This window comes from Maylandia zebra, linkage group LG7 (genome assembly GCF_041146795.1).
Source record: "Maylandia zebra isolate NMK-2024a linkage group LG7, Mzebra_GT3a, whole genome shotgun sequence".
Lineage (NCBI taxonomy): Eukaryota > Metazoa > Chordata > Actinopteri > Cichliformes > Cichlidae > Maylandia > Maylandia zebra.
Genome location: NC_135173.1, coordinates 43,053,821 through 43,068,073, shown reverse-complemented (window position 1 = coordinate 43,068,073; position 14,253 = coordinate 43,053,821). Strand labels below are relative to the sequence as shown.

The following is a 14,253-nucleotide window of genomic DNA, read 5'->3' as shown; positions in this document are numbered from 1 at the left end:
AATTAACAAAGCCAGGTCATAATCTTTTATCAAGCGTGCTGTAGCTAAGTAATATCACATTGAACTTTATGTTATTGGGTTATAATAGGCCACAAACCTGTGGTAACAATAGTATAGTAATATTCTGCTAACAATATAACAGCCTGCTAGCAATAAAATGGTCTCTCTTTATATAATTTTATTCATTTTATATGCTGACTTGTGGTAGTAACCTCATAATAATAAGGTAATGCTGGTTGATACTTAACATATTAGGATCCTATCGTGTCATGTTAGTACCACATGCCCAATATGGACTAAAATCTCCTTTGAATGTTTCCAGCATCTTGTTGAATCTATGCCACATAAAATTAAGGCAGCCCTGAAAGCCAAAGGGGAATCCAACCCTGTACTGGCAGGGTGTACCTAATGAAGTGGCTGGTGAGTGTATATAATGTATTGATTGTACACTCACTCACATAATGCAGCTTTCCTACTAAAAATGGTCCAAGTGCAAAAGGAGCTTAGCTGTAGTGAATAGTCAATAGTGTTCCTTGGAGAATAAAATGAGAAAATTAAATGGAGAGAGCTTAATCTGAACTCTGTGAAAACCCACATGTTATGTTGGAAAGTAAAGACGATACACATGAGGTCTCATTTCCATCAGCAGATGGAAGAATAAAGTGAGAGTGTGGAGAGAAGATTAAGTGAGCTGGCAGAGACCAAGTATTCTGGTCAAAGGATTGTCAATGAAATGGGATGTGATGTTATTTAATGTTGGAGAGTGTGTAGGCATACCTGTCAGCAGGAAGAGATCAAAGGGAAAATGAAGCAGGGTGTGAATGGAAGTGTGGCACTTTGAAGTGGAGCAAAATTTTGCATAAAGCAAAACAATGAATCTCTACATGATTGAAACTTGAATTTTAAAAGGATGAACAGTGTTGAAATCGATGGTAAGAAAAAGCAATGCAAACACATACAGGATATACAGAAACGCTCGCGCTGCATCAAAAGTATGCCATGGACTGAGCGTTATACGATAACAAAGTGCAATGAACGAGGTCACGATGAGGTTATGTGAAGCACTCTAGGTCGCAACTGAAAAGACACAAAACAAACTTTTTTCATTTTCTTTTTGGGTTATGCGCAACTGTAAGCTTTGAAATGCTTGAAGATTAAAATAATTGATTATAAGGAAATCAGAGTGTTCTGCAATTGATTCTTTAGGCTGGAAAAACATGAAACGTGAAAATCTGTTTTCTGCATTTAAAGGGCAAGATTCTCGTGGGCAACATGAAGCTTGTCGCAGAAGATCGGTGAAAAATGTTGGCAATGACGACCAAACAAACTCAGCATTTTCTGCCTTTTTTTTTTTAAGTGGTAAATAAGCATAAATTAGAGTTAGATAAAAAGATTAAGCTTTTCTTAGTATATACCAGCACCATGCCAACTTAGCTTAGTGTGAAGACTGACATTGGGGTGGGGGAAGTGGCTTGCCAGGCCAAAAAAAGGGGTTTAGCCCTTAACCCTCTTGGATTTTTGTACAGATTAAAGAGATACCATGTGGTAATCAGTGAGCGTTAGAGACACTGGTAAGTGGATTTTGTTACTTCTGGACAGAGTTAGGCTCACTTTTTCCTTCCATTTTGTCCCATATTCATTTGAAACTGTTATCAAAGAGATGTTGAGCTTCTTATGCCAAACATACAATTTGACAGGAAAGTGTTTTTTTTTCTCCATTTTTCATAAGAGTCGTGGAAAAGCATGAGTATAAAATATCCAAATAAGACACTAATATAAAAAGAACACTTAAAACTCAGGTGCTGGTTGAGCTCACTGGGGTAAGAAGGCAACCCATATGCTGCAAGGCATATGGGTTTGATTCCACCCCAGTGCACTTCCTGCATGTTGCTACCCTGCTCTCTCTCCCCCCTTTTTCTCTCTGCTTCATTGTCCTTTCCAGCAGTAGAGGCTAAAAAATGTCTAAAATTAATTCCAAAAGTCTAATCTTTATGTGTTTTCGTGTAAGTAAAATAGAGCCGGGCAGATTTTAAACAGATTGAAATGATTCACAATGTGAATACCTTGAGAGAGAGAGAGAGAGAGAGAGAGAGAGAGAGAGAGAGAGAGAGAGAGAGAGAGAGAGAGAGAGAGAGAGAGAGAGAGAGAGAGAGAGAGAGAGAGAGAGAGAGAGAGATTTATGACCCTCTTTCCTAGAAACCATCTATGGAGAGGGGGGCTCTCACCACTGTGCTCTGAAGTCATGATGCATCCATGGCATCATGACTTCAGAGCACAGTGGTGAGAGTATGTGTGTGTGTTTGTGTGCAAGAAACACGACTTGGAATATCTCTACTCCCTAATCTCTACTTCGGAACGTGCAAGCGCTTAAGCCCGGATAACGTGGCCATGATTATGGATTATTACGGATATGTGGGTCGGACGGATGGCGGGTGGTGTGTGTTTGTGTGGGCGGGGGTTGCTGGGTAAAGGTGGCTGCTGGTGTGTCACCAACATCAGCATCAGACACTACTGATGTATTCAGCTGGTGTGCATCGGGAAAAAGAGGTGGAGAAAGTTCTACGAAGTTTTAATTAATCTTTGTTTACTGTTAAAATAAACAAAGTCAAAGGGAAGCACTTTTATTTCTTTACTGATTTCTCATATTTCAAAGCTATTTGACTGGTAAAGTCTCACAGAACTGGGGAAATGGGGGACTTTTTGTTTTATAGGAAGTTCAGAGAGAAACAAGATGAATTAAGATTATAAATGATCATAAATGTATAATTGCACAAAGTAATGTGTTTTACAGTAAAAAGAAGAAAAATAGAATATATTTATTCTGAATTTAAACAAATATCTTAATATTTTCATTCTTCTATAAGTCTTACCTCTTTTTTTCTTTAAATATTAAGTATTATACATACAAAACATGTTTGCTTATATTTGCATATGAGGGACTATGTGAAATTAATTTACATCCAGATATTTTAAAAAAAAGAGGATTTAAACACCACAACCAACAATATCAAAGTAGTTACAGTATATGATTGTCTGGATTTATTCTTTTCCCCACAGTTTAAAGTCTTATTCTTTCAGTGTCACATGATGTTTTTACATGAAGCAGAGTAATCCTGCTACGCAGCTTCTGATCATATTCTCGGTACTATGTTTACAGGAAACACAGGAAAATCTTGCTATGCATAGTCTCATATACATGATACGTAACAGCATTGTCACTATTGATCACAACACCTTTGCAAGGTTCCATAACATATTCAGGAAGTAATGGTTTTGTGAAACTGGATAAAGACAGTCTAATGTCCTCTAGTTGTTAAATCCCATGCCTGCTATTTTGGGTGGTCAGTCCTTACGGGACATAATTTTGTTATTGTTATTATTAATAGGAGCAGCAGTTATAGTAGTAGGAGTAGTATTACTAGTGGGAAGGGATAAAAAATTGCACCTGAAGAACATCTCATTTATTCTGAGCAGAAATTGGAGACACGCAGGGAGACACTCTTACCTCCTCAGAGAAAAATGTCTATTATATGAAAATGGATACAGTCTGCGCATCACCAAGCATAATGCTTCTTTTTCTTCTCTTTTTTTCTCTTTTCATCTAAAAACATTCATTTTGCCCTGTGAAGTGAATGCAACACTGAAACACACTGTTGATCACTTTTCCTTCAGGTAGCAGCAGCGGTTATTGAAATCTCTATGACAATAGACGTCTCCACAGAATAAACAACGAGAAAAGATTGCTTCATGAGTGTGGAGAAACTGTGTTTTACGAAGGGCATGTGAAGGGTCTAGTGAAAACAGGCATATGCACTGTACGCGCAGTAGACTGACCTCTTTGCAGTGACAGCAACCTTCCTGCGGCAAACAACAGACACCGTGTTTGGAGCTGCTCCTCTGCCAGGCTCTACCACCATGTCCCACAGTGCTGAGTCACTGGGCCGAGCTGCACTGAATGACATGCCCATCTTTACTGCAGCCCTGCAGCAAAGACATGCACATATAAATAGGACACTTAGTATAAAGTGCAACTTTGTACACTTTTGTAGACTTTTTGTAAAATGTCATAAAAACAAAGACAGGACAGGGGATGTGCTGTGTAACAATAAAGAATTAGGAATGAAGAAAGCTTCATAATGTTTGAATCTTTTATTACAGAACATGATGCAATGTGATTTTCTGCTGTAACGGACAACGTCGGGTTATACGGAATTGTTCTGACGCTCAAAAGAAATATTTGAACTGTTGCATCTGTCTCTTTTTGGATGTGCAACAACAATATTTGCCATATCTTTTAGTATAATGTACACAGGTACTAAGGTTACTAAGGGTTGTGTGCACTTGCTTGACAACGTGTGGGTTTTCTCTGCGATCTTATGTGTGCTTTGCTGCTCGTGTTGAACAAGGTGAGTCACTGACAAACTGAGTCACAGGTTGCTTGAAGGCTGAGAATTAGTGGGGTTATTTAATTCCCATTAGCCATTAGAAGATCTGAAAATCAGTTAATCACGTCTTACACACACACACACACACACACACACACACACACACACACACACACACACACACACGCCAAACGAGAAAAATCCTGCAAATCCAGCTATCACCACAAGTTTTCTGTCCATCCATCCATCTTCTTATATGATGTAGGGCCATGATGGTAGCAGATTCAACAGGATATTATTTTTCTTGGCAACATTTTTAGTTCCTCTTGGGGGATACTGTGGTGCTAACAGGCAAGATGAGATACACAATCTCTCCAGCGAGTTCTGGGTCTCCCCTGGGGTCTCCTCACAATTGGACATACTCAGAAAGCCACCGCTAAGGGAGGCACCCAAGAAGCATTGTGGTCAGATGCACAAACCACCTCAGCTGGCTCCTTTTGACACAAAGGAGCAGCGGCTCCATGCTGACCTCCCTCTGGATGGCTGAGTTCTTTACCCTGTCTCTAAGGCTGCACCCAGCTAGCTCATAAGTTCAGCCACCACAAGTGTTACAGATCTGAAAACTGAAAAGTGATACTTGGGGAACAAATCCTTCAGATCCCTGTTCGAAGTGCAATGATTGGCTAATTATATTATAAAAAGGAAATGAGTCTGAGACGTGAAACCAGAAATCCTTAAACCTGCATTGTTTTTAGTGACCTGCAGATGATGACTCCCTCTTTTTCCAAAAAGAAAGCAGTTAAGAAGTCTATGGAGAAATTACTCTGATGCTCATTGGAAACATTTTTCAGATTAAAAAAAAAAAACATTAAAACCATTCATTTTGCTCCCAAGGGCTTCCAGGCTTTCTTGGATTTTTTTAAGTGGTCTTGAGCAACAGTTCTCCAAGCTTTGTGGAGGAAGTTTTTCCTTGGACACTGGTTGCGTTTTCATTCATTTTCAGCCTAATCAGTTCCCAAACTGTTAGCTGAAAGTCTTGGCATGTTGTGCAGCTTGTCCTTAAAAAATCTGAGGAAAAGTAGATGACAAAAGAAGTAGCAAGCTTAAAACCTATCTATAGCAGATTTATAGTATCTGAGCGCCATATCCTAAAGAAGAAGGAAAAATTCCAGCAAAGAACTGACCCAGGAATTCAGAGATACTGTACATGTGGCTCTTTAATTGATCCATTTGCTGTTCACTGAAGCCTCATCAGAAATGGTCGTAGTGGAAGGGTAGCTGTTAAGAAGCCTTTCTTATGGAAGGCTAAACATGAAGGTGCCAAATTACACAAGAATTTAACTGAAAAGCAGAAGCAACAGATCTTATGTTCAATTTGTTATCAATATGTGAAGTGGAGGTTAAGAAAGAGGTAAAATAATAATAATAATAATAATAATAATAATAATAATGGATTGCAAAACAAGTGGAGCACTATCAGTCATGTACTGGACTCCACAGATAGTGATGTCAACATTACTGAAGCAGTGTGGGATCATTTTAAGAGAAAATGAAACAAAAGGCAGACAAGATCCAAAGAAGAGCTTTGAATGTCCTTCAAGAGGCCTTGAGAACTATCCTGAAGACTCCTTAAAGAAGTTACAAGAAAGCTTTCCTAAGAGAGAGTTCAGGCTGTGTTGAAGAAAAAAGGTGGTCGCAAACTATAAAGAAATAACGAGTGACTCAAGGTTTTTGCAGAGTACTGTTCTGTTCACGATTTGATTTGTAAATTATGGCCCCATGCAGAGTAAAATAAATGGTAAACCTTTGTATGGCATGGCCAGACATTTGTGAAGCAGACAGATTCAAATTTCAAGGATTCAGCAAGGTGCCAGCAATGTTCAAAGTGAAATTCAGCCCACGAGCATATAGAGAGCAACAGATAGACTGTGGTTGTGACAGAATGTCTGTTCTTCAAGAAAATATCGAGGTAAACACATTGAAAATACCATTAAAACCTCCTTCACCTGCTTCGTCTTTAAGGAAGCCAGATCAACATTTTCATTATGTCAACTCCAAAATACTCTTCCTGCCATCAGTTTAAGACGTGCAAGGCTTAAGCATTTATTAGAAGAAGTGACATGGAGTGAAAACCTGTTATTTTACAACAAACAGTCCATCTCTTTTAACAGCCTGTTGTTATTTCGGCTCCAAATCAGATTTCAAACAGTTGAAGAACAATATGACAGGATGACTGGAGCAGATTCCTGCTAGAATAAGGGTCAGCAGAAAAGTGCGTGGCATTAGGCTTAGCACACTGACACACACATCCAAATACACACACTTAAAAATACAGATTTGTAATCAAAGAGCGACCAGACAGATCAATAACCCCTGAGACTGAGGTCAGTGTTAGAGTGGTTTCAAAGGCAAAATACAGTAGGCAAGAATTAAGGGCACATTTAAACACACACTCAGGCACCCACACACATATTGTTCTGCTGAAAATTCAATGCGTGCCAGATAAAGACTTGCACAGAAATTACTATCTGAAGCAAAACTCTTATGCCAAAGGCACATGTTTTCATTTGTGATTTTAATTAATGTTTGAAAAACAATAAATGCAGATACTGACTCAGTCGGGCAGATCAGAATACAAATTTTAAAATAATGAAACAATTTTTGAGGATGTTTGTCTTTCATTTCCCTTAAATCTTAATTTGCTGCCTTTTTAAGGCATAATAATTTGTCATTGTGATCATAGTTTAGAAAAAAGTCAAACTGTGTTTTAGTTAGGGGAAATTACAGCCAAGGATAAATGTATTCTTTTGCTATATGCAGTGAATCATTTTCTTGCTGCTTGCCCAGCTCAGCATCACAGTGACAACAGCACCTGATGACCACCCTTCCCAGGGGTGCAAACCACTTCAACTGGCTCCTATTGAGTGTGGAGAGGCAGTAACTCAACGTCAGGATCTTCCTGGATCACTGCGCTTCTTGTTCACAGGCAGACACAGGCTTCCCTGCAGAGAAACCTCATTTCAGCCACTTTTATCCCCACGCTTTGTCTTTGTCACTCACTACCCAGAGTTCACAACCACAGGTGGGGGACAGAGCGGATATCGACCTTTAAACTGAGCAACTCTTCACCCCTGGTTTACCAAACTTCATCTCTTTGTTTAAAGCTGCGAAAGTTGCAAAGCTCTTGCCTCTTTTGTTTTTTTAGGCATTCGGGTAACCTAAAATTATTTTTTGCTGCAAAAGCGGCCTCTGTGAACAGACTGTTTTATGTCTCTGTACTGTTTTTTTAAAAGCTGCCTGTGGTTAACAGGTGGAAAACCACACACACGCACAAAGAAACCCAAAACAAAACATACACATAATCAGTCCTGGCAGCCCAGATCATCTCTACCCGAAAGGGTTGACCTCTTAATTCACTTTCAATCAGGGGCACAGATTATCTGGCCTAACTCTGCTGGAGTGGACTCAATCTTGGGCCAAAGAGCGAAGTAGAGCTGGGATTTCTCCCAGGAGGAATCAATCACTTTGCCAAGCTCCTCAGAGCTAGCCTTCACTTGGACTCAGCTGCTGCACTCAGTCCCCTCTTCTTGTCCAATCTCATTCTGGATGTGGCAGCAGGTCATAAATACACAGACCAAAATCACTGACCTGACTAGAGGAATGTCATTGGTTCGGTCAGTGAGTATGAATTTGGGGAATTTCAGGTGAAGGGGCTGTAAATCCTCGCAAATAGTCAAAACAAGAGCAGATGTTAGAGGGTCAGCGTCTCTCTGCCAAATCTTATTCACGTAATTTCAACAATGCAAGCAGAGGTGCATTCAGGTCAGTGGGATTCTGCATTTGCGTGTGTGCGTGGAGGCATGTTTGTGTTTGTGAATGCTGCCTGATATCTGAGAAGAGCACTGGGAATGACACACAGCCACAGGGTAACAGTGTGCCCTATGGATTAATATGCACATCTTAATATTTCTCTCCGATTGCTTGTATCCTGCAGCAGATTACTACGCTGTTGTTATGACGACAGCACAATATCACTAAATCGTGGGATTAGAAAGAAATTTGTCTTGCATTTCAAAGAAAATCATTAATCAGACCACAGGCTGGAAACACAAACCTCAGTGCAATGGCTTTACTATTGACTGATGCAAAGTGTTCTGATAAAAATAAATAGTTTTACTCCACCAAGTGATGTGCATTTTAAAAAAAACAAACAAAAAAAACAGCAGGGGAAAAAGTCTGTAAAGTCAGCTGTGAGTTTCTACGTGTTGCAGAGCTATATTTATATTAAATTCACTTTTAGCCAATGGGGCCTTTTAGATTTTAGTTATTTGTCTTTCTGCTCCATTTATTAGATGCATTATTTATGAAGTCAAGTAACCAGAGAACCCTGTTGACATGTTGCGATATGAAAATCAGTGAATCATTTACCAATTACTTTCTTGTTTATGGAAGAGTGCGCCCCGTAAGTCCTCCACTAACTGATAAGTTGACATAGACAAGATACAACATGTCAGTAATTTGTGAAACCGGTGAATGTGGCTGGCAACACAAGTCCTGCTGGCGCTCAAGCATTTAACTGCAAGGCATTGATGGTGAGGCCCATTAGTGTTCAAGTGCCTTAAGTAACAGTTTAAATGCATGGAGCTAATCCTTCATGAATACGCTTCAATATGCCGTACGACCTGATGATTCCAGTTGGTTCCAGTGTCTTTTCATGCTTCGCATGTTTCATTGCAACAATGAATTTTTATGTAATTCAACCTAAACTATTTTCCCTTCCATCCTCAGCAAGACTGGAGAGTAATTACAGTGTTTTCCTTTCTCCGTTTCATTTCCTAAATGCCACTTTAAGCACAAGAAGAAGGGAGCTGGAAAGGCTTTGCTGTTTAATTTTCATAAAAGGGATCCAGATCATCAGAATTGCATGGGTTCGTCCACTTCCCTGCCTGTTTTTAATAAAGTTTGTGACACCTAAACAAACAGAACTAAAAACATACATTCAGGTCTCTCCTTGGCCGGAGGAATAATGAAAATCATAAAAAGGTTGTTACTCTCCGAGTCTGCATATCTTGAGTAATTAAGTCTAAGGCTTTTAACTTCATAAAAGAACTAAACTAAAATATCATTTTTTGTAAATTTCTTCACTTTACTTACCTTCAGCAACTCAGACATCTGCAGTCACGACTTACAGTATCAGAACTATACTAACAGATTTGACAATCAAAAGAGACTCATCGCAGTTTCTTGTAAGGACTTTTAGATCATGAGGACTGTAAGAAACTTTAGAATATAGTCGACCCACATGATCTTTGTGAATTTAATACTGTTGAATAAATCAGTAAGTAATATGTGCAAGAGCTGACTTTAAAAACTAAAAATGCTTTCAGTCTGGCGAGAAGTCATTACTCAAGACCAAATAGCTCAACAGACAAGAACAGCATAACATAGAATATCTCTCACCTCAGTGTGAAACTTTCCAAGGTGGACGTACTAGCAAGAAAGACATAGAACGTTGCGACATCACCAGACTTGAGGGGCTTTGAAGAAGTCTGGATCACCACAGCGCCTCCCAGCCTCAGCCGAAGAAAGGTGGGATTCCCTGGTGGACTTTTGAGCAGGCTGACACTTCCTACCCTCCTCATTGGTGTCCCTGATCCACCAGTGTCTCTGCCTCGTCCCACTCCTACTCGTTGCAGGCTATCCTGTGGGGTGCACTGGCCAGTCTGGTCCCGCCGACTCTGGAAGTAGACTTCCACAAGGTTCCCCTGAAGTCCCTTAATGCCTTCAGTGCTTTCTGCTTCCCTGCTAGAGCTTCCTGATCTACTGGCTGAGCTGAACCAGGAGGGTTCTGGCTTAAGCTGTGCCACACAAAAGCCGCCAGGAGACACCAGACAAGCCCCACGAACTTCTCTGGTCTCCCAGAAGGCATAAGCCGTGACACAGTGAGCTCCATCCTTAGCCTTAGCTCCATCATTTTTCCTCCCATTATCTTCTAGAGAGCCCATTGTTTCTTGCCAAGCAGTGATATTGCTTTCTGTGGGCATGTGGAAAAGAATCTTAACTACTGGGGATGAGGAACGAACCTGGCGGCTCAAAATGACTGGCAGTATCTTGCGCCCACTGAGGAGCAAATCTAAAGGAATAGAGGCATCTAGAGTCAGGGGGCCAAATGAAGCATTGACAGATGGCTGGAGAAGCCCAGCACCAGGTCCAGTGATGAGAAAAGTCTGAGTCTGAGCTTTCAGGCTAGAGTTCCCAGATGGCTGTGGACTGTCCTGTCTCACAAACACGTGGTCCACATTGAGGACCTGAAACTTGATGGTGGGATAAACTGGAGATGGAGTGGTGAATGTCCCAGTGTCTTTAGCCACTCTTGGAATCTCAGCACCTGTGAAATGATGAGTTTGGGGAATTAGGACTTTAGAGAAATTAGGTAGAAATTTTCCATATATATGCTTTAACTCCAAGGTTCAGTTTTAGGTTTCAAATCTACCGACAAGCACAGTTACTACTCACAAAGCTAGTTTGCTACTGTAACTGCAAACAGGATGACAGGAGGATGAAGGGTTGAAAAGAGATCAGAGTTGGAGAAGCAAAGCAAAGGGTCGATGCCATGAGGTTCAGGTAGGCGCCAAAAGGACAGAGTCAGGATCACGACACTGATGATGACAGTTGGCTGTCTTGGCGAGCAAGACTCAAAACAATTAAATGACTTCATTTAGCAAATATGGTTAATTTCTGAATATAGTTCCTGCATCAAAAAGAGAAAAGAAAAAAAAACAGCCTTTTAATTTTCTTTCACTGAATTTTCGTTCTCCCTTACTTTTCCTGAATACACGATTCACGTTTCCTAAAGCAAAACACTGTGCGGCTTGAAAAAGGAAAGACAAACAGGGTAATTCTTATTGCATATCATACGACCAGATGGTAACAATTCCAGTAGGCATACAAGTTGCTGATTAAATTTTCAGCCAGATTAACCATGGCATGTGGCTTTATTACAGAGAATTATACACATCACTATAACATTCAAGCTCTAAAACACGAGGAAATTAGGTCTGCGTCATTTCTGTCCTGCAACGGATATTCTATTCTCTGCTATTCACTACATCTATCCGAGCCAGTAAAGGAAATGTGGCATCCGAGTGCTAAAAAGCCTGTCTGGTAACTTCTGTGGGATGACTGTTTGTCCAGATAGAACGCCGTATATGACAGATCACTCTTCCCGCTGCCAGAGACACTTGGTAATTTGCTCTCCTCCATGCTTTCCCTTACCTCACAAAAAAAAAAAACTTTTAGAAAAGAAAATATTCCTCTCCTTCAGACGCATTAGAAGTGGTATATTATTGTTTTCTGATTCCAAACCATATTTCATGAATAAATTTATATTTAAATTAGATTACTTGCTGAATGGAAAAGAAAATCAGATGTCAGGGTGGATATTAAACAAAGACACACAAGAAAAGTGTCTTATAGATCCCAGAGATCAGACTAATGATGTAAGGAATTTCACATGCAGGCCAATATAAAAGTTTTAGTTCTACATTATTAGTTTGTGTCTGCAGGTTTGAGATAAAACAAAAGCACACCAATGCTCATTTGCCATTTCCAGCTATTCTCTCTGTCTGGGACTAATAATTATTTAATTTAGCTGACAGTGCACTGTACACTTAGAATTCACTGTTAGGGTGTACAATCAATGTTGTTAATCATGTTAGTCTGTGAACAGACATTTGAAGATCTATGAATTGATTTCTTTTTGCATTTGGTGCACACATTTCAGCTAATTAGATTTTGATGCTGATTCACTTCTGAGGTTGCTGAATTAGTACTCAAACTGTTACAACCCGACTATAGTGCAAAGATTTTATACAATGCAAGTAAAAAAAAATCTAACAAAAAAATCATAAATGTTGGCTTTGGCGGCAGCTGTGTTTGCTCTCCAGTTTAAGAACCATCTACTTTATTTTACCATCATTATTCTGCTCAAACCAGCACGGGAGAAAAGCTCGAATCTTATCCTTCTTTTTAAATCTAAAAATAGGATAATTGTTCATTATGAAGGGACTTATGCCCATACTGTCGCAAGATTATAAATGCAGCTTGTTTAAATATCTCCTGTGAAACTTAATGCAATTAATGGAAGCATAAAACATAAAGACAGAAATAATCCACAGTATTTCTTAGCTGTAGCCTCAGAATTATCCCGCTGCTCATGAAAACTGCTGCTTAACAGAATAATGTATTGATCAGAAAGTAATCTGGTCAGACCTGGCAGGATCCCTTTAAGTATATAAACCAGAGATATTACAGAAAAAAATTACACATATGGCAATTTTGAACAACTGGCAGTTCTAACTCAGAGAGGCTCACAGACACATTAGACAGCAGACTGTGACTGGACTAAAAGATAAGGCTGTCATGCATATTCATGGTGATCAAGCAGGGAAGATATCAAAGGCTGAACCCTATCACTTAGACACGCAGTCAGAACACAGCCGAGTTCCACAGTTGCAGACATGCAGCAGTCACACATGCATGTGTGATGGAAAAAAATGCACCCACAGATAGCATGGGTAGATATAAACCCAGGCAATCTCAAACAGTAGTCTTTCGCATACTGTCGGTATCACAGAGGGACAGACTGCTTTCTGTGGCTCCCAATGCAGGTTATCTTTAAACAACCAGAGAAACAGCTGTGCAACCTCAGCTTCAGGCCTCTTTAATCCCACAGATGAGGCTTCCTGATGCACACTGGAGAGCATGCTGTCACTTTCATTTAGACTGAGGGATAACAAAATGGGCTTAGGCCATGGATGGTAACCACAGAACTACAAAAATATGAAACACAACTTTATATCTTTATGAGCCAGTCAAATACAAAAAAATAATCATGACAAGCAAATATGACAACTCCATAGCAATTTTGGGGCCTGCTTAAATTTTGTGCTGATAAAAGCCAAAAGGAAACAAAAGTATATTGGATGTGCGTAATAAACTACAGCAGAGTCATTTAATATGCCCAGTGTGTATGTGCTTGCACTATCAAAGTATATACAAGAGTATAAAATAGCTACACATTTTATCTTCATTACTCGTCTCTTGTAAACACAGCTGAAGCCTCTGAGCTAGTTCCAACCCAGTTGTTTTCATATTTAAAGCTTTCCATTTACGCGTTATTTGCGTCTCATCCAGCAGACCACTTCAAACCAATGCATTAATAAAAGCTGAAACTGATCATAGTTCATCAAAAGCAATCATAAATCTCACCTTCAAAAGCTGTTAAAACCGCCACCGCGACAACCGGAAACAGAAAACGAAGGGGAAACATCATTTTAGTGAAGTTGCAGGTTTTGGTCTCCAGTACGCACGGAGGTAAGTTTTGGTGACTGCACGCACACGGTAGGAAAACAGCGCTGGAAACAAAGCATTACATTGCAGAGTGTCTTGGTTCCTCTGAATGTAGAGGCTCAACTAGGAAAAAAATAGTTTTAAATGTACTTCCCTGTCCTCTAAGTGATGACAGTTTTCCCCCCCCTCCGACATCAGTGCTCTAGCTGGCACTGTGGGACAGCATCAGACACGGCTCTTACCATGATAGAAATCAGTAAACATGTGCCGCGGGGCAGATTAACTAGACCCACGTGGGTATAATCGGAAGGGCCGCAGGCAAATTAAATGCATACAAGGTCGGGGATCAGTGATTTCCACATGCGCATTTTAGTTTTGATTGAACAAATTAAGGATGGATAGAGACCTTCTTGAATTGAGCATATAATAATCATAGATTTCTACAACTCACTTGTGGATGAGGGGGGGAAAAGTAACTGAGTAAATGATTTTTTCTTACTTAGTCGTACATGTGCAC

At 39.9% G+C, this 14,253-nt stretch overlaps 1 protein-coding gene across 1 annotated transcript in view; it reads right to left on the bottom strand.

The window, feature by feature from the left end:
• Nucleotides 1-13,987, bottom strand: part of si:dkey-1d7.3 (transmembrane protein 132D) — a 37,582-nt gene extending 23,595 nt beyond the window's left edge. The window contains exons 1-3 of the mRNA XM_076886415.1: nucleotides 13,656-13,987; nucleotides 9,846-10,773; nucleotides 3,835-3,981 (exon numbers count right to left, since the gene is read on the bottom strand). Coding sequence (XP_076742530.1) covers nucleotides 3,835-3,981; nucleotides 9,846-10,773; nucleotides 13,656-13,719 — 1,139 coding nt within the window. The 5' untranslated portion in view covers nucleotides 13,720-13,987. The remainder of the gene's footprint in view (nucleotides 1-3,834; nucleotides 3,982-9,845; nucleotides 10,774-13,655) is intronic.
• Between the last annotated feature and the right edge of the window lie 266 nt (nucleotides 13,988-14,253).